The following is a 27,774-nucleotide window of genomic DNA, read 5'->3' on the forward strand; positions in this document are numbered from 1 at the left end:
CCGTCTTCTCCCGAACGTTACGAATGGGAGGAGTTAAGGCATTAAGGAGTTAATTCTTCCCCTCATACCCCCTCCAATATACGCGCAATTACCGGTATACAGCGCCACCGCGTTTGGGGGTGATTCGCGTTGACCGTTCCCGGTGTCATCCGAGAAAAACGAGTTCTCCACTAGAACGGAGGTTATCGCCCTCGAAAATGGGAGAATATTTCCGAAGTGGGGGTAAACACGTGCGTCTAACCAATACCGTGCCAACGAGTCGCTGCAGGGAGGGATACTGTTGACAGAACGATACTAAGAACACTACGAAAATATCCGGGACCTTTTGATATTTGACCCGTTCGAATAAGGAAAAAACAAAGAAAATTCCCTAACAATACGACCCGATTTCGAGGAATGACCAGACGAGGGAAGTGGGCCACTCACGTTCGGTTATGCCCGGCACGTTTCTTCACGAAGCACAAATGAAACAATTGGAAAATGGCGGCGCGATTGATTTATTTATTTCCCTGGACGGAAGACACACACACACACACGAACGGTTTTATCATACTTTATTGTTCATTGGTGAGCGAATACGGTACATCGAATCGAAACAAATAAAAAAAAATGGCGTACGCCACTCCAAATCTTTGGCTGGAAACGTGGTAAAAGAGGGAGAGCAGGCCAAAGTAGGAACTCCGTTTTAAAAAAGCTCTACAAAAATTAGCGAGACAATCTTCCGAATTCTCGATTTAAAGTACATTCAAAAAATATTTGGTGTAACATTTCGACATTTAAATACAGACAAACAGACCGATTACGGATAACCAAAGCCAATCGTACATATACTGTATATAATAATAATAATAATAATAATAAAAATCAAAATGTGATATTGTATATTAAATACTGTATACGAAATTATAAAATTGAATTACTGAAGATCAAGCTTTGAGCTATTCAAATTCACACCATGCAATTTGATTTGAGAGAATTCTTCCAAAAAACAATGCAAATTATATATATTTCTTTTTCTAACTGGCCGACGGATTAGAAAATTCCCGAAGACTTTCCTCCGGGGGGGTTTCTGATCTTCACGCAGGCTGGATTTTGGGGCACGGCGGTTCCTTCTCCCGTAATCGGATTGCCAACGACATCTGAAATACGTCGAACAATACGTCACAATACGGTAATTGTACACCTGTGTGGTGTCCGCTGTTACAAAACACTATTGTAATCGTTATTTAAATCTAAAACACGCAAATTAAATTTTAAAAAAGTAAGAAATTTACAAATACAGTCAACACGGTCGCTGATGCCAATATAAAAATGGCCGCCGTTTAGAGTTAGCTGTATTTACAATACTACTAATATTCAGTACACGGTTAAGCCAGCATTGTGGTAAGTAAAATGGTAGTAAAACCTACGCCTTTACTATCATTTTTACTTGTCTGCTGGCCTTCTGTATGATACGCAGCGATGTGACGTAAAACGGCCCGCTTTATGACGTTCGAATATTCTAACTACGTCATAAATCGAGGGATATAATCTACATAATAGTAGTAGTGTAAGGAATATAAATTAGTTACGTTAGAGGAATTATTAATAATTTTATTAGCGTTAAGGGGTTGTGTGGAAAACGAACACATACCACCATTTTCGTTTTCGTGACCATTCACACCGTTCTCTTCTTCCTCGTCGTCGTACACTTCGCCAGTGATGGGGTTACGTCGTACTACAAATATATAATTCATGCGCATGCCAAAAAATTAAAACGAGAACAAAACGAGTGTTAAACAAAACATAAATTTAAATAATTATTTTCAACAAACAAAACCAAAAAAAAAAAACGCCAATTAGTCGCACGAATTAAACGGGTAAACAGGAGGTATTAATTAAAATTAACGAAACAAAAACTAAAGAAAGGTGCGAAGGAAAACAATAGAAAAAAGACTCACCCTGTTTCTTAGCGCTATTCGTAGGGCTAGCGTTATTGTGGCCCTCATCGATAAATATATTTGATTTCATTCTATCTACGACTCTTCGAGGACTGGATTCTTCGACCGCCCCTCCGAATAATCTAGCTTGGGTGTCACTATCCCTCCTACCTGTGCAATTATGATTGTTGGATGAAGGTTCTTCGTTGGCGAAGATCGAAGAAGAATGTTGGTGCTGCTGTCCTCGTTTCACGTTCTGTTGGGTGGGGCCGCTGTACGATCCGAATATGTCGCTGCATTCTCCGCCCGGTGGCTTCAGTACTCTAAAAACAAAGCAAAATTTCCTCGATTTACAACAATGCAATGTGGCGAATTCGTGTATCGAATCGAAACTTTACATAATGCAAGACCCATTGGGTACACAGTTATGAGAACACATGGGCGATCTGCTCCTAAGAGGACTAAGGGAAATCGACAACTACTTACAGGGAGGGCTCCCGAGATAATAAGGCCCCCAATATGTATTTTACCCCAAGCCCCCCATTAGCCTCAGGGCGGCTCTGCATATTTAGATGTTAAACGCGTGAAGAAAACCCGGAAAATTCCAAGTGACCAAGACACGAACCCGCGACCAAACTATCAGGTGTTCACTGGATTTACCCACTCCGTCACTAGCGGGGCCTAAGTAAAATTTGGCCAAAATGTTACACAAGTCGTGTTTTAGCTGCAAAACACTTCCAAAAAAGGAAACAAAACGTAACTTTGTTTACCTTGAATTAAGGGTGGTATCAGATCGCTTACACAACAAACACACCCGGATTGTTTACTAAACAACTAATTTTACAAATTTTAAACACCAAAACTATAATTTCAGGTGAGTATTGATGATAATTCATTTATTTAAATTGTTATATAAGAAACGAAAAAAGTTTTGGAGTTTGTAAACTTAATTTACATCAAAGCAATGCGCTCCCCCCCAAAAATTCACAATTTAATTATTACACGTCAACAATAAATAAGGTAATGCTTAGCTTCGATAATCAGCAAGGCATTAGCATTAAAAATGAAATTGTGTCAAGGTATTTTTTTTTTGCCACTGTCTTATTAAGTGGTCGATAAGTCACTCATTTAACACTTCTTTTTTGCGCTCATTGTTTATTAATTCAAAGAAAGGCACGCTCTAAATTAAGACTAAAAAGAAATAATTCAATTTTTGTCGGTTAGACACACTCCAATCGAGCAATATTCTAATTAAATATGCGCATGATTTAGCAACAATACGCACGCCAGACAATTGCAAAACACAGAATGTGCCAATTAGAAAATGTTGGCAAAGGATTCGAAGTTTTTAAACTAGTTCCACTCGATTTAATTTTCGTGCCGCGAGGTCACGAGTTAAATAATTAATCAACAAGAAAATTAAAACCGAATATGCCAAAAAGAATGAAAAATATCCTAGAGATGATGGAGATACACGCGGATGTTAAAAATGTGTCGAGACCAATGCCACGGAAGTGGGACGTGGAAGTAGACCTTCACCTTTGGATCTGGCCCAAGAAAGAATTTCACAGACCCCCCCTTTTGTATTCTAAAGGAGGTATTTACAAACACTACTTTTTCTACACCCCAAACACGGAATTTTTACCCGAAAACCTTACTTTGCTGAATCAAAACGAAGCGAATCGTGGCGCAGTTTTTACGAGAGTTCAACGCACAAATAAAAAAAAGAGCAATGAAATATCTATTGTTAGCGAGTAGCACAATTTTTTTTTTGAACCCATTAAAAGATAAATACGTCACAGTACATTACGGTCCACGGGAGGGCAATAAATAGCCCTTCGCATTGTCATCAATTACAGTTTTATGTGCATTACAAACTAATTACACCAGAATTCGAAACTTTGCCCGTTGTTACTGTTGCATTGTAATCCTCGCGTATTGCATCTATGGAATATCAACTCTGCGATGCCACCCGGGAGGACTTCCTATAGTACATTGGTCCCCGTTTAGGTATTATATATGTGGGGGGAACTCGTAAAACACGTGGCCAGCCCGCTGTTAGGCAAGAACCCACGACCTGTGTTCATCACTGGTTTTACCATTCGGCCAAACTCTTAAGAAACGTTCGTGCAAAGTGTGTTAATCAAATTTCATACGAGAAATGTGAATACAAGTCTCGAAAACAAGTTGTTTTTTTGTTTTGTTTTTATTGGAAAAGAATCGGGTTAAACTGAAATCAATCCTGCCACATATCGTATCTTGCTAGTGTAAAATCATTGTTGAGAACAAGGAAAAATATTGTGGATTAGTCACTAACTATACACACACTACACCCACTAATGATATCTTCTGTGCAACAATAAAGCGTAGTGTTGTCTAATTGTGAGTCATTGACGCGATTGTGAGACAAGGAGAAACTGTGGTGTAACTGCAATTTTCCCAGAAAAAAAAGGCGTTACTTTAATGTGAGCGAGCCGATTTAAAAATGGCGGAAAAATCACGTGATAAATAAGAATTTCCAAATATTTGGAATCTCATCGAGCAAAACGTGATAAGAAGAAAATTTTATTTTCTAAATATTCTAAACGACTTGCAGGAAATAATTTCTCATCCTAATTGCATGGCTGATGATCGGTGACTGAGGATAAATGGTCTGCTGCATACTAAACTCGAAAGTTTACAAAAATAAAAATGAAGACAATACATATATATATATTTTGATTATTATTTTATAACTTATTTATACAATAATAAGCGAAATTAGAACGAGAATATTTTTTTTTCTTCTAAGTACGGTTTTAAAGTGAAATTAGAAAAATAAAATGGCGGCACTTTTACAATAAGATCGTCACTACACACAGTAGAACTTCCAAAACAACGGCCGGCCACTCGAGAATTTCCATCGTCGATACGCTTACAAAACAACCTCCAAACAGCAGCCACTCCCCGACAATTTAGGCCTACGTGGCCGTCTTACGGAGGTTCGACCGTATAAACTTTCCACAAACGCTGAGTCACCCCGATAAATTCTGAGAGATAAGAATGACTCATAACTTTAATATATTACAAATTCGAAACAATGTCTAGTCGATGATGCAACTAACTAATCCTAGTCCCTTTAAAAATAGAATTTAAAAAACACAGTCGCGTAGAATAATAAAGTTACCATACCCCCCTACGTATGCTCGTTGTTACGGACGTGTTTCCTTAACACACTAAAAAAGAAATCAAAGAGAATCACGTGATTAAAACCTCACCTCTTGCCTCGGCCGATGTTATCTGTTTCGACGTGTCTGAAATCTAAGATGGGAGCCATTTGTTCGCTAACGGTAACGCCAGATTCAACTGGACAGCCCTCATCCTACACAAGTTTATATAGGGCGAACTCCGACATCTCTCATTGGTGTGTTTATAAGGCATGACGAGTCTAGTTTCCGCTTAACGTGATGCTGTTAGATCGTTTCCTTCAGCTGACTTTTCCTACCCCCCGCAAAAAAATACCATAACTAGAAGTATAACCTTTTAGCACAGTTTAGAACCGAGTCGCGAACGTAACCCCCATTTCGGGTTTTCGATTAAAACGAGCGCGAGAAATGAGGAGGGGGCCCCTTTTTTCCGGTGCGAACTGGCCCCGCGAGTTACGATTTCCTAAATAGACGGGGCCCCCCCATTTTTTTTCGCTACGTACTGACCCGTTACGTCTCCATTAATTCTCTAATCGTAGTTAACCATCTCGCTGCAAAAACTAGAAATCTTGGAGATGGGGCCGTAATCGAACTTCCCCCTCCCCCTCGGAACACTCGACACCTTCCATAGATAAGAGGCCCGCGTAGAGGGTAAATTTGGCATGCCTCTCCCTAGAAGGAGAGGTCGAAGAAGTTTGAACTTTGACACGCCACACACGAGGCAGAAGACATAACTCGAAGCGACTTTCTAAATCATCCCCCCCTCCCTGCTTTTTTCCCGCTTGTTTCGGGGGATAATTAAATATTAATATTAATTTTCTTCGTGTAATTAGCGCACCGGTGCGTGAGAGCAGCGAAACGAAGTGTTTAACCTTGTGTCCGATAGAGAGAAATCCTTCGAAGAAAAAAAAAAATAATAATAATAAATAAAGGCAGAACAACACTAGACTTTTTATTGTTCGTTGCAGCTAATTAATAATCCGTACGCGACCGATTAACCGTACGTAAAATAAACACGATTCACATAATTCGACGATAAAGTTTCGAGGGTCTTCAAAGACCGGTTTTGAAGAATGGTTTACGAGATTAAAGAAAAAGCCACTGACTTAGCCTCTTTTGTTTTCGACCCAAAAAGAGCAACGACCCGAAAAATGCACATGTGCAAGAGGAATTGAAGATTAGGCAATGCCGCGAATTGCTTGCAAGCGACTCAACATCCGGACGGGCACAACCCTACGTGTATATAAGTGGCACACGAAAGGAATTTTAAAATTTCCGTTTTCGCAGAAGCCCAGCGCGAGAGATGAGTAACGTTATTCCGAAGTCGAATTATCGGCGCGTGTCGTCGTCGTCTTCTCGCACTGTTTTCTTTTTTAACCTCGATGTAACGTTTTTAAAGCCGGGGAGGAGGGGGGGAGAAATGCCCGGTTAAACGAGAATGCTGGGAATGGAATCGTCGTCTCGTCGGCGATATCGGAAAGATAAAACCGATACACCGAGCGGGTTTTCGCAGAGACAGACAGACATCTTTTCAATTCTCATAAACACCCATTCTGTAAGGTGAATAATCGCTGTACAGTCTGAGCAAGGGGGGGTGGAGAGACTAGTCATCCGCCGTATATCGTTACAAAATTGTTTATTCGCAACGGAGATTAACGGATGGCAGTGACAAAGTCCTCTTTCATTTTGGCATCTGCTCGTTATCAAGAAGCTGGGCGGATTTTTAAAGAAAATCGAGTGACACTAGAAAACGAGAACTCGTAAGGGGGTGGGCGATGGAGATGTGACCTAGTAGCGTGTGTGTGTGCAAGCGCGTGTGAAGCGCGAGCAACAGACGAATGCGTCTCCTCTTTAAATAGATTTGTGACTGATGGATTCGGGATAGACAACTCGAAGGTGTACGATTTTTCTTTCTCGAATGGACGTTATCGTTTCATCTGTACTTCAACACCGGTTGTCGCGATTTGTGCGATTGTTTTTCCCGTTTTAATGACGACAGGCGATGAGAAAAAGCATATGCTTCGATTGAATTACCCCCAGACGACAACACTCCATACTAAAACCTACTGTGTCACACGGGGGTTAAGCAGATCTCTTCCAATACAAAAGAAAAAAAAAATTCGGGTCAAGGTTAACACCGCATTGCTTTATAATTTTACTATTAACAAGTAATAATTAACCATTTTAAGAATATGATGAATCACCTCTACTAATTCCTGCACCTCCCATTTTTCTTGTCAATACTCAAATTGACAGGAATACCAGAAAGCAAAAAAGATAAAAAAGGAGGAGGAGGACAGCATAACTGATACTCTGGGTGACAGAAATATTGCGGGCAACAAAATTATTTATTTTGTCATGGCAACAGATACCTCAACCAAAATAGAATTAACTAAAAGGGGATAGAAATAACTAAATCTAAAACCTTCCCCATTAAAATCTACACACCCTCAATGCACATAGAAGTGGGGTAAACTGTTAAAAGGAGACAATCTGCATGCTGTTTAGATGTAGACAGACTTTAGAAAATACAATTCTACCTTGCAAGGAAGCTATTTCGCCGCTTCGAATGGCAGACATTCCACAGTTTTATAGGAAACAATTATGAGAACACAGTTAAAATACAAACTAACTTAAATTTTTTTTTGAAAGAGGGAGGAAAATAGCTTTCATCTTTAGAATTTCTAAGAATAGTATGGCTGTGAAATTTAAAAGGGATGAAGTTTCTACAAGTTCATACTTATAAACTCAAATTATTCATAATTACTATCAATTAATTTGGCAAATCTTTAAATTCATTTTAATTTGCTAAAAATATACTTTGGTAAATCAATAACTTGACAACTTGAAAAGCAGAATTACTAGTGGATATCAACACCAGGACCTTAACAATAGACAATCTGCAATATTCATGCTGTGATTGACTGACACACCGAATTACAGATCTGTGTTGTAAAACACGGGTGTATAATTACGAAGGGAATGACCCGCCGGACGGGCGATTGCCAAACCCCGAATCAAAGTGCCAGATAAAATTTATTCAAATTGTTATTACTGCCAGTGGATTTATAAATTATTATTATTAACACATTTCAAAATTTATCCCCGGAATAATTAATAAGCATTACGTGTATATCTTTTTATTGCATATACTACTTTTTCCACAAACAACAAACAGACTTGTTTGACATAAATTTGTCTTTCTGTTCCCAGATATTTGTCATTCATTTATATAAATAAAATTGTTCCTAAAATTTAAACTTACTTGTACCTTTGTTTTGTGGGAAGAAACAATGAATGAGACAATTTATGATTTCAAAGCTACGCAAATAATTACAATAATAAAAGTAAATTTTATCGAGTACAGATTGTTCTATTGGAAAGAAAAAACAATAGAATTTCAATAAAATTATAAAAACTTGCAAATAAAGACGTCTCGGATGACAGAGAAGCAATGATTTAAGTGTGTTGCTATCTTGTATCGTCAGAAATGTATGACAAATGCCTTTTGAGATCATTATAAAAATCACAAAAGCATTTATCATCATGTTTAACTTGCACTATTGCAGATCTCCACCAAAATTACCAGGATGATCTTTTTTTTATAATTTATGAAGTCAAAAAAATGAGGTGCTGTAAGTGAATCATGTAAATGCTGTAAGTGTGCTGTAAGTGAATCACTACAGTAAATTTTCCATCAAATGTTTTTCCACATTCCATAAGCAGTCATCATTTGGAGGAAAAAAATGTCAGTGGACGCATACAAATGTGGGAAATTGATCAAATTTATGGCATTAACACTACTTAATAAAGAAAAAACCACATGACCGGATAGCCGAGACAATGTCTTAGCCTACTGTTCTTGGGAGCCGAAGATTTTTCAAAAGCAATCTGCCCCGGGTATGTAGGATTCCGTTCCTCGCTGCCCGACTGCCCAACGTGGACCCAGCCGGGGTTCGACCGAGCAAATTAAATTTAGTGATAGTGCCCACGGAACAGAGTAAAAAATGCAGAACCTATTCCAGATCCAAATTTAACTAATTTTCCAAAAAAAGTCATTGGCACATTTTCAAATTTGCAGATTTAGATAAAACAGTTAGTTTATTTATGGAGGACTTCACAAACTTAAGATATAGGATGTCGTAGGTTAACTTACAGCAGTTATCATCATTTACCGGCAACTCGATGTACATCACCTTAAAATTAGCCAAACATCTTATAACATTACCAACTACGCAATCTCTTAATCTTGAGAGATTCTACTGAAACGACGAGGATAAATGGGGAGAAAAGCAAATGTTGATCTTAAGCCTCTTTGCAGCATCCCGAGAAAACAAATTCCAAGAAGGTAAACGTGATACAGTCAACAAATGAAAATACTACTGAACTGGAATTGTCGAAATAATGGCTTTATGCCATTAAAACAAACATTTTTATTAAAAAACACTCTGGTACGGTATGTTTCTTTGCTCTGCAAGGAGAGAAGCATTTAATATAAACCATTTTTTTTCTTAAATGATTGATTTATATATTTGTATTAAGCAGCATTACTATAAATATACTACACAATTGACAGCTCTATTTCAGTTTTAAATGAAAACCAAAAAGTATTATTGTTTCTGTCCTGCACAGTATATAAAAGGATGAATTTCAACACATTGTATCCACATATTGTGGTTTTGTCTTGATAATGGCATAGCTTAAAAACATTAATTTAACAAGAACACTGGCCTATCTGCTCTCTGGTGGGAATACAACAGTGGGGGGTAGAAGTACACCACTTGTGTACTTCTACTCTTATAAGTACACTAAGGGTTTACACTATCATGTAAAAACATGATATAAGTACACTAAGGGTTTATTTATTTAAAAACAAGCAAAACGACAAAATATAATTCTATTTTTGACAAACTTCTATCCAAATGCATGTGAAACAAAAGGAAACTCTACCCACGTACAGCCAAATCTCCGAACAGTGGCCACTGACAAGAACATAAAAAAAGAGCTTCGGTCATTGTTCGGGTTATTTTGTGTGCATTTCAAAAGGAAACATTCCTAAAACACTGGCTGCTGTTTACAGGTGGCCATTATTGGAGGTTCAACTGTATTTTCAAATATATTTTACATAGAATTTTGATAATATGTGACACATGAACAATATGTAAGTCCCGATGACGATTAATAGACTGTTATAATCATAACAGATATCAGGACAGTTCATTGTAAACTTCTAATATGGCTTATCGATGATTTTTATTATTCTACATTTAATAATCAAAAATATTTAATAACTTTAAATTAGTGAAGATAACTAAAGTTTCAATACTATTTTTGAATCACAAACTGCAGAAAAATAAGCACTACTTTAAGCAATACACCATACATGCATAATACAAGCTGTATATACATACACAAATCATCAACAGAAATGAGAAAACAGCATTCAGACCTTACATTCCTACACATTCATAAGACTTGTTCTTGAAGTTTGTAGTTCATTCAACCTGTTTTTCAAGTACATCTGCTGTTCTTTAATTCTTCCCCATTTCATTCACTTTGGTAACCACACCTCTTCCAATTTTATTTCTACAATAAACAATTCATATTGCATCTTCAATTATCTTTTGATTTGTTTTTTCTGGTGTGTGATAGCCACTGTTTTAAAATTAAATCCAAGATAGCTAATAATGTTATCTCACGGCATATCTAAGATGTCCCATTCGTGTTAAATTAAAGGCACTGACACACATTCGAAGAGATGAGATTTTTAGACCAAGGTTTAATGCATTTGATCTCGACCACAATCGTTTTCCTCGGTTATCCGGACAACGATTCTGGTAATCTTCGACCGATCTTTTGATACTACCGAAAAATGAAGTTTTTTCCTGTACGTATGGATGCGTGTGGCATGATTCTGTTCACCCTCTTTGAAGCTTAATAACTCTTATGCTTTTGTCATAAATTTCTAAAATTTTGCATGGAGGTTTGCGTAAGGATCGATGCTATTAAATTTTGGCAAAGGTCGAACAAAGGGGGAGATAGAAGGAAGTCGTGCGTCATATCTCGAGTGGGGTCGAACTTAATGACAATTTTACTTGTTATTACCGTTTACAATTGTTTATAAATCTCATTCCTACCCTCAAATTAAGGTTTTTGCCATTTTATAAGAATTAAAAATATTAAAAGTTTTTGTTTTTAATAAAATAATATAACAGATGACATCACACATACAGTTTTCAATGTTGCCAGGAAGGTTAAGGAACTCGTTGCTGGAATATTTCAATTTGTGTATTGTTGGTTATGTAAAACTTATAATACAAATTTCATATGATATTTGTATTTTGCCCTTTTTATTTGAATCCAAAGAAGGTACATTAAAGCTAGGTTCACACTGTCAAAGAAACCACTACAAATGAACACTAGCAAGTTTGTATCATACTACACGAAACTGAAATTAGAACACAATTGGTTGAAAAGATTTCGTTTTTCGACCAATTTTAAGTTAATTGGTCAAACAAATGATAGTACTTCAACTTTACGCGAACTTTGAACTCCCGACAAACCGAACTGGTCCAACAGTTGTCGGAAGAACATAAACTGGCCATTTGTATGCAGAGGTAAACCTAAATTAGTTTTAAAAGACTGTTTATTCCTTATAAAATGATTGGCATCCTGAAACTGAATAAGTATCTTTTATTTTTCTTAGTGTTGAATAAAAGAATGAACGGTCTTTCAAAATATTTGTTTACACCGCATTACACAACAGAAATTATTACTACATCATTGTATTAGTCATTAACAATGATTTAATATAAATTATTACATTTAGTCGAGTATTTCTATTCATATTGTAACGTTTCATTAAAATTACCCAGAATTCGCTTTTTGCAATCATGAATAGCGTTATTTGTCATTTAATGTTACCAGAATGGCACGTCCCAAAACACGTTAAAATACTTTTACAAAATTTTACTTATTATAATCGAAATTTGGTTACGGTTTTAAATTTTGTTGGTAAATTTTAAGCTATAATTTTTGCATCATCATCAGACTCCGTACGTAGCTGATAATGTTTAACCTTCAGATGTTAATTATTTTAATTGTTACTACTAGGCACGGTTAATTTTCTGTCCAAACACAGACTAAGAATTGAATTGAAACACTACTAAGTTATTTCTTTTGGAAGAGACTAATAAAATAGCTAATAAAATTCATTTCTCTGTTAAAGGATAGCATTTATTTTATAATGCTATAATTTTATAATTAATGATTCTCATTTTAAAAGAATGTTTTAACAATGTGATAATGGACGTAGTAAAGCTCAAAATATAATAAAAATTGATTAATTATAATTTGAATGCATACTACATTTATTGAAATAAAGTATACTGTACTACCCATTGACAAAAATCATTTTTTTAATAGTGAGTGACTATAAATATGTTAAATAGAATGATTCTAATTGAATGTATCAATTACGCAAAGTTGTTCTAAAGAAACTATTGTAGAAAAATGTGTGGGAACCACGTTACAATAGTCAAGTACTTGCCATAGATGAGCCAGCATGTCCGCAACTATGAATTGGATGGCAATAGCAGTATGCTGCCATAACTCTGGCAGATTTTATAGCAGAGATGGCCCATTGACAGCATCATTCAATACCCTAAAAAGGAAAAAAAAATCTCAGCATACACTAGCCTGAATGCTCACCATTTTGAACAGCAGCGCACCTTACCATGCAAGCATGTCACTGATGTAAATTAATAAGTTTTCCTATGCATTGATGGCTCCCATATTTTTCTATAATAAACAGCTCCTTTATATTAATTATGCAAAGTTGTTCCATTCATTTAGAATCACCCGTATTAAAAAACAAAATTATTCCTATTCAAGTCATCACAGTTATAATCTATAGTCTACAAATTCTTCATATAAATACTGTATACCAAGAATTTAGACCAAAGTCCAATAGTCACAGAAACAGGAAATAATTTATGAAAATAACAAAAACGTCTACTCTATTTTACTGTACAGTACTTGTTACCGTATTTTTAAAAGTCAAATCAGTGTATTTTTTATTTGGAAGTTAATCTATACTCTACTAACAATGAAACGATAACAAGTTCGACGACGTCTGAGGTATAATCTAAATTAAGCGCGTTTGCGAGCTTATTAATTCAATGTATCGATATTTAATTAATTAAAAAATCGACGTAAGTAATGTAAAACGTATGAAGAAAATTCGTAGAATGCTTAGTGGCTTGAATTTTTATTGTTTTGATGCCTTTAACTTTTTAAAACAAAGCAATCACTCACTTCGTATGATGCGCAAGATAAATAAATAAAAATGAAATGTCCGAAGTGGGTAATATATTTAATTTTTAAAATATTTACAACTAATAAGGGTACGGCGATTCGTTCCAACTCGATTTAATTTTCTTTCTTTCTTTTATTTAGTTATTTTTCTCCTTTATTTCCAGCTAGTTTCTTTTAACTTCTTCTTTGGCGTGAAAGAAAAAAAAAAGCGACTTATCAGTTACTTTGTCTAGTTCTGACAGTTCCTGATTGCTCTCAATGCATTCCTATTTTTTCTTTCAACTGAAAAATAAAAGTAACATTAATTATATTTACTTGTCAGAATATCATCTGATAATGTGACTAACATAAGACAGAATATGTCTACACATTCTCGATTTTTTCATTATTAAAAGTTTACAAATAATGTACTTAGTAACTTGACCTGTTTCCGATACGATTATAGCTAATCTAATTTTAAAATATTGATAACTAAATCACGTAAAGCAGAACAAAACTCCTTCCTAATCAAAGTTATAGTAAAACTAATTTGTTCGTAAGAGAAAATTCAAAAAATTGTTACTACATTGTAATACACGTAATTTTCGTGTGTACTTTCACGTTGCTCTACCGCAGACGTTACCGGAAGTGGATTTTCGACTTACGTCTATTAAACAAAAAGCACCTGCTTTAAAAAAATGGATTGTATATTCTTAGAAGTGCAACTAAACTAACTAAATCCGAGTTTTTTCACTTGTTACAGGCAGATAATTAATTTTATTTGCCTATTATTTAAAAAAAAAAAAAAGAAACTTTAGCAAAGTGTGATGGACGCTTTATCGGAAAAACTATTGAAATAATAACCGCCGCAGTTTAAAATTGTTTTTATAATACGTTCTATAGAGGAGAACTAGAGTAATAATGTAATTTTAAAAAACTTATTTTAATAATAAAGTGTGCATTTAACGTTACGCTGTTATATTTAATTCGATTTGTTTATTTTCCGTTTTAAATTTATTTTTTATAATTTTAACTTTCTGTATTATTCTAAATTTGAAAAAGTTTGTACGTAAGACACATTCTATCTTTCGAATGTATTCGTTCGAACACACTCGATAGTCATTTATATAATAAATATAAGTAAAAACAAAACAAAACTTTACTAACCTGAACACTTAATATTAATGGAAGAACTCATTTCCAATTCAAGAAACGTAACTAACCCAAATAAAGTTGTTCTTTAGTGAGGAAATTATCCACTCGATGAATGTCGACTCTTAATAATTTATAAAATCAAAACTGTCTTCTTTTCTACCATTTCTTTTTATTCACATATCAGTGCTAATACAAAAAAAAATCAAATATAAATTACCAAAAATTAAAGACACTTAAATACATAAAAGAATTTTGTATTTATTAAAAATAATTTATTCTTCATTCTAAATTTAAAATGTAAAAACCTGAATATATATATATATATATATATATATACATTTAAAATCATATACAGTCAAACCTCTAAATGACGGCCATTTTTTTTTTCGGAAACTTTTCTTTATGAAATTCGTGCAAAATTTGGAGGTTTTGTTATTGCCTGTTTGACAGTTTGACCGTATAATCAAAACAAACATAAATACACTAAAACAATATTAAAAACTTACTTTTATTTTATTCAGTTATAAACTTTCCGACTCTCGTTCGACTTACGACGATTCTTTGCTCTAAATCTGTTCGAATATTACTTCTTTTCAGTTTTCCAATGCTTAATTTTATAACTTCTTGTCAATAAAAACAATCTGGATTTGTTCTGTTGTTGCCATTATTTGTTTATATTGAATATGCATTTACGATAGACATTTTTTCCATCGATTACATTTGACTTTACATAAATACTATTGTTATAATTCAATCTTGTCAACATCGAATTTATTAGCTACAAATCCAAACATCTTTGGCAATGATAAGTATTTAATTTCACAAGATAAATTGTTATAGACTTATTGAATGTTTGATAAGTTTGGAGTAATAATAACAAGGACAAATATTAATAGATTAACTCATAGAAACAACTCAAACTTTTGTGTAGAGGCGAAGTTTCGGTGAAAAGTAGAGTAGTAAGAAGGAAGAGACTTTCTGGAATTGTAAAGTTACTAATACTAGTTTAAAAAATGGGCTGATACTAAGGAATTTTATGGTTTTATTGGGGTTTTAAAGAGCCGACTATAATGTCTTTAGGTATAAGAATTCCAGTTAAAGTTCTTATTACTTTAGTTGACGAAATGTTTTAATTTTTACAAGGAATGTTATAGATTTCACGAGTAAAAGAATTATGATGGTATTTGATAAAAATATACATAAACAACTGGCTTCGATGTCCTTGTTATTGAATGTTTGATAAGACTGGAGTAATAATACTGTTGGTACAGGATAGCTTAGATACACTAAATATTTTCTTCCTTTAAAATGTTCTTTACTGAAACAGAGGTGTGCATTATATGCTCTAAAATACAGCAATTAAAATAAATTGTTAAGTTCGATATTCAATTTAACAAAATTGTAACATGTGTGTTTATGTTACGTAGTGTTGATGTACAGTCCACAGCTCTGTCACACATGTCAGGTGTGTTGTGTAACTATAGACTTGGGAATGCAGGGAGAGATCTTCCTGCCTAGAGGGGGAAAAATTGTGCTTTCCCTTTGGTGTGGCCGGGCAGTGCTGACCAGAGTGTGCGGCCGTGTGGCTGGCAAAGAACCAGTGTTGTGCCTTTATTAATTAATTGTCAGGTGCCTGAGTGTTACTTGTTTGTGGAGTGCCAGAGTGTTACTCACTAGTGTTGAAAATAAATTACAAATAGTTTTGTTGTTGTGTTATAAATAATTTGTGTACTGTGTTTAGAATGTGTAAACAGCAACATGTTAAAACATTTTACATAAATAAAAACATATTTTTATTTCTTGGCTAAAATACACTGTTGATCATGATTTAGGTGGTCTTATTTTAAATGATTTTGAAATAGAAATTTTATAAACAGTCCTACAAGTCTTAATAATTACATGCCCTAATTTTACGCTAATTTTTTTGTTATATGTTGAGAGCATAAATAACTGTTTACAAAATTCAAGAAATCAAAGGATCAAATCATGTCATACTGAACAGTATATATATCTTTTTGGTTAATGTAACCCTTGGTGCCAAGATGGCAGCTCGTCTGATTCCAGCAAGGGAACAATGAGACACACGTTCTAACCTAACCTAACCCACCTATTCTAATAATTTGGTTGCTAATAATTATAGTAATTTATTAGAATAGGTTAGGTTAGAACGTGCGTCCCACTGTTTCCTTGCTGGAATCAGAGACAAGCCGCCATCTTGGCACCAAGGGTTACATTAACCCTTTTTTTTTTTAGGTAATATAAATCGCAAATTATTTTCTTAGAAATTCAACTGAAAGTTTATTTAAATTACAATCAAAATTTATATGTATTCTTATCCTACCTATATTAATTATTATAAAGAAATGTCTATCTGCATAAGGTATAGTTATATTACATATCTGTGTTTCAGGGACCGCGAATGCCCGAATAATCGCAAAAAATCCTTCAAATTTTCACGTTAAATGCGCGAAGATTTGTTCGTACAGGCAATACGAAAACGAAGATTGAAAATATTTTGTTATTCCCCGATTTGCCATTAATCTTAAAACTCTTAAACTATCATATAAAAAGAAAGTCGTATTATATAAATGAATGTAAAGATCGCGTTTCCTTCTCTACAAAAATAGCAGTTTAAAACAGAAAACCACATCTTGAATTCATTAAATTAATATTTTATATCCTTCATCGTACTCTTAAATTTATCACGAGTTTAGTTCTGATCTTATTATGATTAATAATCATCTGTATACGCTTGAATGTTTCCTGAATTATGTTTTAACTTCACATTTAAAAAAAAAAAAATTATTGCTAGATAAAAATGTCAAATGGAAAACTATTTTTTAATTATATTCCCGTTATTCTTAATTTAAAAGTAAAACATATGTACACCATTTAAAATCAAATCTTATATATGCTGTATATATATAGTATATGTCCCAAAAATTCATTTTTAAAACATAACATATGTTTTTAATATAAAGATATTGAGAAATGAGTGGCTACACATTACAATAGAATGTCATATACAAACTCCTGTATAAATAGCATTAACTAAATCATCTTTATCTGAAAACAAACTCGTTAACAGCCGATATGTACTAGAAAAAAATCTAGCTCCGAGAGTTGCGTAACTTTCCTGGTTGTTATGAGTTTTTATTTTAAAAAAACTTATATTATTAAGCAAAAATAAAATTGCGTGTGGCACCATCTGTTATCAGATTTTATTGTAAAAACTTTTTATATTTTTAATTACTATGAAATGGCAAAAATCTTAATTTTGATAATAGGGGCGAGTTTTATAAAACAGCACAGATGTTAATAACGAATAAAATCTTCATTAAGTGCTACTCCTCTCGAGATACACGACCCCTTCTATCTCCCCACCCTCTCGACCTTTCGCCACCAAAATTTAATACAATCAATGCCACTCATATACAAGTCACCATGCCATATTTTGTTTCTTTATCCTGAGATATTAAGCAAAATAGACACCAACGCGCACACATACACAATTTTTTTGCGTTTTTGGATTCGGGAAATCTCGAAATGTCGAGATTTGCAAAAAACTCCGAGGGTCAAACCTGACACGATTCCAACACTTTCCCTTGTTATGTATACATAATAGCCAAGAAAGTAAAACCTACAAAGTTCTATCATTTCTCAGTATGAGTTTTAGTAAGATTCCCTAATTTTTTTTATTTTATGGCAAAAAATTAGGTAAATGAATCTGGTTAATGTTACCCTACGTATACAAAATGGCGGCACGTCTCTGACTCCAGCATATAGAAGCAAGGAAACAGTAGGGACGCACGTTTTGCTAAACCTAACCTATTCTAATTACCATAATTATTAGAAACTAAATTATTAGAATAGGTTAGGTTTAGAAAACGTGCGTCCCCACTGTTTTCCTTGCTTCTGTATGCTGGAGTCAGAGACAAGCCGCCATTTTGTATACCTATGGTAACATTAACCATGAATCTTGTAAAAACTAATGTACACATCAAGTCATTACCCAATCCATTCAACAAATGTTTCTAAGAAACAATCCTCAACATCTTAACTTCAACCTGAAGGATTCTTGTATCTTCCATATTAGCTAAACTTGCTAATTCTGTACTACTATTAATTTTATTACTGTCTTATTTAGAAAATTGTTTCTTCACCTTCCCACATAACCGAATAACTTCAGGTAGGCTATATCAACAAATCAAATGCTTGAAAATGCTAAAGACACTGTGTCTTTAGCATTTTCAAGCATTTGAATATGTAACTCACAAATTTTATAGTAGGGTAGATGTACCAGTTTTGGCCAGTGTACCAGTTCTGGCCAGAAAACAAATTTAACTTAAAAATATAATCACCACATATTCAAATCCGTCCAATGAAACAAACTTTTATTGTTAACTGTTCACATAGTTAACAATAAAAGTTTGTTTTCATTTGTAATTATATTTTTAAGTTAAATTTGTTTTCTGGCCAGAACTGGTACTACACTGGCCAAAACTGGTACATCTACCCTATAATTATATTGTCATTGTATTTTTAATGCATCGATGTCTTGTACGGCTATTCCTCACTACGATCTTGTTGCAATTTGTAACGTGATAATAGTTGGTTAAAGTTCTTATATTCGATTCTTCCAAATAACATTCAACTGGACCAAATTGAACGTTCTATACAGTAGACCCCCTATAACACGGGTTCATATAACACGGATTCGTATAACACGGCAAAAAAAAATTGCGATTGTGTTTATATAACACGCTAAAACGTCATGGCCGACTCGTGTCGCGACAGAATTGGTCAAATCTGGACCAATAGCAGATATCAGCGCCGGATTAAGCCTCTGGCGCACCCTAGACAAAATTTAAATTGGGGCCCCATTTAAATAAGTTGCTTCTAAACAAATCTTATATAATGTGACATTAGCGTAGCTAGCATGGGTGACACCCGGTGCGGATATCGTGGTGTCACCCCAAGTCACACCGTAGTGTTACCCTTTTTAACTCTTTTATAAAACACTATTGAATTGTAATATCTTCGCACTCGAGCAACTTGAACGCTATATCGAATATGCGATGTCGCGACGTATAAGTTTAGATTTAGAAAATAAATCATAACCAAACATCAGTACTACCACGAGAGGCGGCCTTAGGAATATTTCTAGATGGTGCGAGAGACCTCGTGGCGTACATTACTTCTGACGCACGGGTGGCTGTTGACCTTTTTTTTTTTTAGATAATCGCTAGTCGAGCGGAGCTTAGTAGGAATTGTTAAATACAGCCTTTTCTGTCCTATCTAATTTCTTAATTAATTTTTAACTCGTTTTGAAGCAGAGAAATCTTCTGCACTGAAGCCGGGTCCCTCCGAATTACGGGCCCTAGACATTTGTCTACTTTGCCTATTCGATAATCCGGCCCTGGCGGATATTGTACAAACCGTCGAGTTTAAACCAAAAATGTTAGTTTTAAAAAAGTATTTTGCTGTTTATTATTTGATATACTTTATTGACTATTATTATGAGAAATGATGTGAAGAAAAGTACTCTTTATAATCTGCAATCAATAGTTGTTCGACTAGTGAAGTCTCAGTAAAAGTAATATGAATTTTAAAATTAAAAAAATTCGTCGTCTTCTTAATTCAGAGAATATTAAATATAATTATAACGTCAGTTTTCTTTTAGTTCATAACTTCAAAATAGTTTAAAGACATGCATAAAATAATTAAGTTAATGCAAATACTATTATTACAATTAATGTTCTTTAGATTAATACAAAACAAAGATATAAATAACACGAGCTAAATGAAAAGAAACTAAACTACCCGACAATCTTTCTTATGAAGATAAATCATTAAAGATTATGGTGTAAAACATATTGCTTAGATAAAATGAATTTTGTTTACTTTCTCATTGTGATTATCAGAACTAACAAGGAAGTTCAACGATACTGAGTTAATAAACACAAACGTTTCACATATTTTCATTTTTAATCATTTAAAGTAGAGTATTTTTTTAAATTAACATTTAAATGAACGAATATAACTTCAAAACTTAATTTACAAACCAAATTCTAATGTAATTCAAACAACAGAAGAGCACAAAAGTTACAAATAAAGCTATAAAATTAATAGCTTGTCAACTTTATCTACAATTAATATTTTATTTGTATGTGTCAGTGTGCTTATATCAGGTTCCGTCTCAATAATTTATCAAAGGCAGTTATGCCTCCATCTCTTGATAATTAATTTATCAATAGGTGGAGGCATAACTGCCTACCTCTAGACAAAATTAGACAAAATCATGGTTTGGCATTTACCGCCCGTACCGTGTATACTTCCTCGTCTTTCGAAATTATTTTTTAAAATGTGTATTACCCTAACAAATATAAAAAATTGCAGATCAACGTATAATAATATAATAATAAGAAATTATGCAGTAATTATTTGTTTTTTCTTGTTTCTACAGCATGGTCCAAAGTCATGTCATCAGGTTTATTTGAAGTTGTAGATTTATATTTCATCACTCATTTCAAATGGCTGACGCAAGTTCTATAGCAAGGAAGAATAGCTCATTGTGAGTGTATGGGCTCACAAATTTCCGAAAACTGTAAAGAGCATGGAACATGCGCGACAGGACTTTATACCAAGATTTAGTAAAGCTTCTCCTAAAAACATTGAGAGAATATAAGCTGTTTGTTTGTTTATCGAAACCGTGTCTTCTTTTTCTTGTTTTGTTTAGTGTCACGACTTGGTGAATTTATAGACACTTGGCAAATTCGTCTATTTAATCCATAATCTTTACAGAGATGCGTTTCGCGCTTTCACCCCTCTTCAGTCTATTACATTAGAATATAAGCTGTTCATTATTCAGTTTTGGATATGAGAAAAGGATGATCATCTACATAACAAGAAATATGCTTTAGTTAGGGGATGACATGACTTTTGGATCACCCCATATATATGCATTAGACATACTAATGCCCAAAATAAAGAAATAAAAACAGTTAGAATCATCATCATTTTATAAATTCTATTTATTTTACAAATTAAATTTAAATATTTTATTAATCATTTTATATAGATCTGTATCAAATCAAAGAATTTTAGATAAAACATTATCAATTTTATCTAAAATATATTTGACCGAAATCAATTCTGTGACAAATGTCATTATTTACATTGGATTATTAATAGATTTTAAATAATTAAATATTAATAAAATCCAAATTTGCATTGGATTTAAAGTTACGCCATTAACTGGACAGAAACTCACGAGATGTGTCGCCATCTGTTGGTAACATTTACAGATAATTTAAATTGATGAGACAAAAAAAATAGCTCATAATACAATTCTGACATATATTTGTTTAGATTATTTTATTAATTAAAAACATCCAATTATTTGTAATTAATCAACATTATTTGTATCCAAACAATTTCTCAGCTGGATACTTTCCAGATATGATAACTGTTGTGGATTCTACAAATATTTAATATTTTAATGTAATTTCATATCAAATTAAGCGAAAAAGCATTACAAATTCAAACTATAAAACATTAAAAAGATCGTAAACAGCCTGAATTATAAATTAAATGATAATGAAGGAGTCGTCAGACCATAGTGTAGCTAATTAAATATACAGTAGAAAAAAAGTAATTTGTGGCGAGTGGCCAATATAGTTACATCTTCCAAATTAATTGATTTGGAAATGAAGATCGAACAGAGGTCCGAGCACAACTGGCAACAATCTCCACAATTTGAGTCTTATCTGGATTGATCTGTTCTACCAGGATATTTTTAGTTAAATTAGTTTAATTCTATTTATTAATCTTAACACAAGATGGTGGCTTAATTGCCTAATCCAAATCTAAATATAATATTTTCCATTGTGTAATTGTAATAAGAATGGGATTGAATATATCTCAATACTCTTATTTAATCAATTGTGCTTGTTAATTCAGAGATGAGAGTTTGATTCATGTGAATATTATGATCACAAATAAAATTTCAAGACAAATACTAAAAGTATCCGGCAATTACACACAGAAGATTAAGCAGACTGGCATACTACAGAAGAGGAAGACAACAGATACAACTAAAAGATCTTTAAATATTAAGGCAGCTATATAACATCCAATAACAGGAGTGAGAAAGAGGTAACATCGAATATCTCAAGCATAAAGTGAATTCAGTTAGAAGAATGTGGCATATCCATCAAATATCTCATTAGGAGATTTATACGAAGATTGTGCTATAAAAATTAGAAACTGGATACTTCGTTAAAAGGAGAAAATAATTGAGTGACTTGTGAATACAAAGCACAAGTCACTCAAATTATTGCAACACTGACCACAAATTATACATTGTTATAATCCAGTCATGCATATCACAGGCAAGACATTTGGTTGTAGACTAAGTTAAACCTACAAGCTAATTTCTAACCTGAGTATTTCTCAACAGGTATACAGTACAAGACTGCATAATATTGTAACCTTGTGAGAAACTTCAATTGCTTATAGCCTGCTGTTCGGAAGCAATTAAGATTCTTTGAGAAAGGAATTTAGGGGATAAATCTTCGACAGGACTAACAGAAACGAGGTTTGGAAATCATTTTATTGGTTAGAATGATTTAATATTCTTTTTTTATTCTAACAATCATAAATTAACAATGTTTGTTCTTTCAAAACATTCAGTAAAGACTAGATAAAATATTTCATCCCTTAATATATTTTTATAAAAGCAATCAATTTCTTTTATAAAATCCATAGTTAATCTATTTTCTATTCTAGTCTGTTATAAAATTTTAATATTTGATGCATTATGATCTGTCAAAATAACAAATATACGACGGATAAGTTTCATTCAAGATGTATATTTTTGATAAAGCGAGAAATAAAAAATTTTTAAAAACTAAATTAATTACTAGGTATTTTCTAGGAAAACAAAACTGAACTATGCAGTGTAGAAAACAGACTACAGAAGAAAAGGAGTTTAAAACTGATCTAAATCTTAAAAAAATGTCATGAAATTCATTTAAATTGACAGCATTTAGAAACTTAAACACAGCCAGTAATTGGCCCGTAGAGACTTTATATGGCAACTTTGCCTTGAACGTCTCAACCCGTAGACTAAATTTCAAAATTCTGACTTCTTCATAACGTTGGCTTTGCCGAGTCGTACACGTTTGCAAAAGTCGTGTTTAGTGGTCGTGCGGTTACTTTAAACTTCGATCGCAGATAAAACACTTTCCGACCTATGCATAGCTCCACCCAACTATTAATATCAATCTACTTAATGTTATAAGCGACCATGTAAAAACAACAGACCCGCAACCAAAGCCATGTTCGGTAATGCAGAGTTCTTGTTAAATCTATTGTGCTGCTGCAATCCCGAATTTGTTTCTACCTAATTTCTGACTCCGTTTCTAATTCGGTCAACATACCAGTTTTTATGTTAAGACCCTGGAGCGATGTTATCTTTTCTGTCAACCCTACTCATTTAAAAGATATATTTATACTATAAGTGTATTTAAGCTATGCTTCTTTTACTTCTTCCACCATTTTAAAAGAGAACCAGCTGACAACCATTCAGATATTCCTAACAATTCTTTACTCTGCCCTCCTATCCAATAGATTTCTTACTTAGCATTCTTATTCAGATTAGATACCATATTAGTTCTAATTAATGGCATGGCTCAGTTTTTACCCGCTTAAGGCTTTGTGACCAACAACAATTTCATTTATAACATAGAATAAAATGTTGCTGGTCATATTTACAATGAAGTTGACCGGCACAGACAAAAACAATTCAATTCATACTAACTACAATAAATACTGAGGATATGGATTAAATCCAAACAGAGATAGATTAGCATGGTACAGGCTATCTTACCATAGAGGCTTGATACTTTTGAATTATGGCACTGTTATCATATGATAATACCAGAAACAAAAATTAAAAACTTACATTTGATTCAGCAAAAAGCAAAAAGTATAATAGAGACAATCCGGAAAAAATTATGATTGAGTATTTAATGTGATATGCAGAATAAATCAGAATAGAAGAGAGAACAAAAGAGAAACCAGGTCAAGAACAAATCAAGAGAATATCAAACAAGACCACCAGACCATAAAATTCTTTCTAAATGGGCAATAAATCTATGTTTGCACGTACGTAAATATATATGCATTGCTTAAAAATTCAATAAATGTTACACTAAATTTTATATCTGTTTTGAAGATAATTCTGTATGCTGAAACAAAACATGCATTTACCACAAATGGCTTAGATGACTCACCACTAGCATCCAAAGAAATTAAATGTGTCCTTAACTTTGCACCAATGATTATCAAAGTTATATAAAATAATTAATGTGTGTGTGAAATCTCTTATCATAAGTAAATAGCAAAGTACAATATATAGACATCTGTACAAATATTAGCATGACTAATTTCAATTCAAATTCATTCTGAGAAATTTATTGAAACAGAACATATTAGTCATCCAAGTTCTAATTTTATATAAAGCTAGTAGAAACATAAAAAAGTGGCAAAATTATACCAAAAATATTTTTGATATAAAGCAATTTTACTAAAAAACTTTTTTAAACATTTAGTACATACATATGTACTGTACTACCCTCTAGTCGAATTAATTAATAACTTTTAATACAGCCCAAAAGTGGCCTGATAATATTAACACAATTGTTTGGTTTAATCGTTTAAATTTGGGTTACGAGTTGTTTATAAAGATGTGCATGTGGCAAGTGTTTAAAATCTTTTTTAAACACTCGGCATACATTTTAAATATATAGTGAAACCTCCATTAACAAACTCTTGAATAGCAGATACCTCTACTTAATGAATATTTTTACCTTTCAAAGAGGAAATTTATTACATTTACCTCTAAATAGCAGATAAACTTCTCTGTCCCAAAGGTGTCTGCTATTTGGAGGTTATACTGTATATCATTTCCATACATGTCAAAAATAAACAATTTCGTATAACGTTAAAACTAGGGTTCAGAGATCCCGGTTGTTTTTTTAACCCGGGAAATCCCGCAAATTTCTTAAAAATTCACTTTTTTCTTATTTTGTGTTAAGGCTGAGGAAATTTTGCAAATAGAAAGCATAATTAACTCAAACTGTCAGCATGCATTTGTATTTATTGATTTTAAACCTACTTATTAGTTTTTTAATTTTTGCTCGTTACGGCACGTCACAAATGGGCAATAATCAATACACAGCTTATTTGCGGCAGGACTCTCAAAATTCTTTACTTGTCGGAACCTGTAATATCTGGAATAATTGTGCTTATGCCGTCTTAAATTTTAATCATGCCCAGTAGCTTCAATAACTGCGTAACGCCAGGTTGTGCAAATTGGACAAAGATGCAAACGAGTACGAAGTCTGCAGTTACGAAGTTCTTCTTCATAAACCTAATTATTAAAGACAAACGAACTGCCGAATTATTGGGCTACGATGTTTCTATTAAGGCAGTCGAGGTAGACAAACCAAGAATACTACAGAGCAAAAGTAGTACTACAATCGCAAAAACAAACTAGAAATCTTCCAGGCTACGGTGAAAAAACATATAACATCCGTCTTCTCTTAAATGCATTAAAGACGATTCCATCCACATCAATTGAATCAGAAAAGGCCTTAAACCGAAACGATCGAGTTCCATTCTCGTTAAAAACAGGAGAAACCTTTCAAGTCGTAAGCATCAACTAAAATTAACAGAGATCATAATCATCATTCGCAATCAATAAAGCACTAACAACACGTCCCTCTTCTTTGTTTCGACGTGCCAAGAAGCGAAACAACTTCTTTCGAATCGACGAAAAAAAAAACTTCTAGAAAAATCAATAAATATTTTAAAGTGTATTATACCAGTGACTCAGCAACAATACCACAACAGATACGAACACTTTGGTTACAAAACTAAATTAATACAATAAAACGCTTCTCGTCTAGTTTAAAACGTATTCACGAGATCTAACAAATTTTAACTTTCTTGTATCTTTGTCTATCAATTAATTAATTAATTAATACGAATTATTACAATGGTGTATTACAGATGAAAATAAAGTGTTTTTTCTGAATACATTTTCCTCTATTTGCAAAACTACACTACACCAGTGTAATAAGTCCTGTTAATAGACAAAAAGGTCAACAAAGTATATCGACATAAAGGGAAAAAAGAATTAATTTTATCCCTGGCTATTAAAATGATTTAAACTGCTGCAACAACAAAATATAAACAAATAGAAGCATTTACTGCATCGTTGTGGTTTACACTGCAAATATCGATTTAAATTTAACTTTTTAAAAATATTTAAATTATTTTACAGAGAAATTTCCTTAAACAATACTCAACTGAATAAGAACAGAACGAGAAACACAACTAAACAATTGAAATGGAACAATTGAAATTTGAATTAGAAATTAATCAATTTCACAAATTTAAACCAAGACGAAATGCCGGCGTCGATATCGTACTTACTTGCTGGATGACTTCTCACGATCGCTGAAACCTACGCTAAATTCGGTTGAGGTCATTTTTTTAATTTAAATTACTAATATATATAAACGCCGGATCCGTTGGAGCCGAACCACCGATACCCTCAGAAACCAAAAGAAGAAACACTTACTCCCCTCTGGTGAGCGAAATGCAAAACGTCGATGACATCACGGGGAAATTTAATAAACGCACAAAACAAAATGTCGGCACTGAAATTTGCATTTCGCCGACTAAAAATCAATAGATTTTTACTGTAAAAAATTTAATAATAACAACGATTTAAGATTGTAATCGCTCGTATGATATTATCGATTATACGGCTTGCTATTGAACTCTATACGGTGGAATCGGATAATGACACTGCCCTGTATTTTCGCGTCGCATATATCATCGCCGACCCAGACGTTTCTCATTTTTATTTATAAATTTTCCGGATAACCGCGAAATCTTCGCCATTACCCTTTCGGCCAATTTGGACGTTCTCTCACTTATTATTTAGATTTCATCTTCGGGCGTCATCGATTAAATCATTAAATAACGTCGACATGTTGGCCTATTTTCGAATACTGTTTATTGATGCGGCGCTTGTATTTAGAACCATTCGATTAAAAATTCGGTTTCCTTTTGTGGTTCGAGAGAAATATTCTTGGCGCCAACTCTAAGTGTCCGGAACTTCACAAATTTAGGTCCCGCACCAC

General features: G+C 33.4%; 1 protein-coding gene across 3 annotated transcripts; it reads right to left on the reverse strand.

Annotated features, from left to right (window-relative positions):
* Nucleotides 1-537: 537 nt before the first annotated feature.
* Nucleotides 538-27,217, reverse strand: LOC136971978 (microtubule-associated protein Jupiter-like). 3 transcript variants are annotated; one of them, XM_067266496.1, is made up of 4 exons: nt 27,059-27,217; nt 1,941-2,242; nt 1,634-1,717; nt 538-1,139 (listed from the first exon to the last, which is right to left on the reverse strand). In XM_067266496.1, the coding sequence occupies exons 1-4, from the start codon at nt 27,112-27,114 to the stop codon at nt 1,033-1,035; spliced, it is 549 nt and encodes a 182-aa protein (XP_067122597.1). In that variant the 5' UTR covers nt 27,115-27,217; the 3' UTR covers nt 538-1,032. The 3 variants fall into 3 exon arrangements, with proteins under 3 accessions (XP_067122597.1, XP_067122596.1, XP_067122598.1); XM_067266495.1 differs by lacking the exon at nt 27,059-27,217 and adding an exon at nt 5,177-5,331; XM_067266497.1 differs by lacking the exons at nt 1,634-1,717; nt 27,059-27,217 and adding an exon at nt 5,177-5,331.
* Nucleotides 27,218-27,774: the final 557 nt, after the last annotated feature.

This window comes from Centruroides vittatus, unplaced genomic scaffold, assembly GCF_030686945.1.
Source record: "Centruroides vittatus isolate TY-2023 unplaced genomic scaffold, ASM3068694v2 contig_2747, whole genome shotgun sequence".
NCBI classification, from domain to species: domain Eukaryota; kingdom Metazoa; phylum Arthropoda; class Arachnida; order Scorpiones; family Buthidae; genus Centruroides; species Centruroides vittatus.

Bases quoted from the DNA above. Each gene is read 5' to 3' on its own strand.
- LOC136971978 (XM_067266495.1), bottom strand. From the start codon at position 5,235: ATGGCTCCCATCTTAGATTTCAGACACGTCGAAACAGATAACATCGGC. The intron at 1,718-1,940 runs GTGAGTCTTTTT...ATATATTTGTAG, and splicing joins GAATAGCGCTAAGAAACAGG to TACGACGTAACCCCATCACT. The intron at 1,140-1,633 runs GTATGTGTTCGT...GACGTATTTCAG, and splicing joins TCACGAAAACGAAAATGGTG to ATGTCGTTGGCAATCCGATT.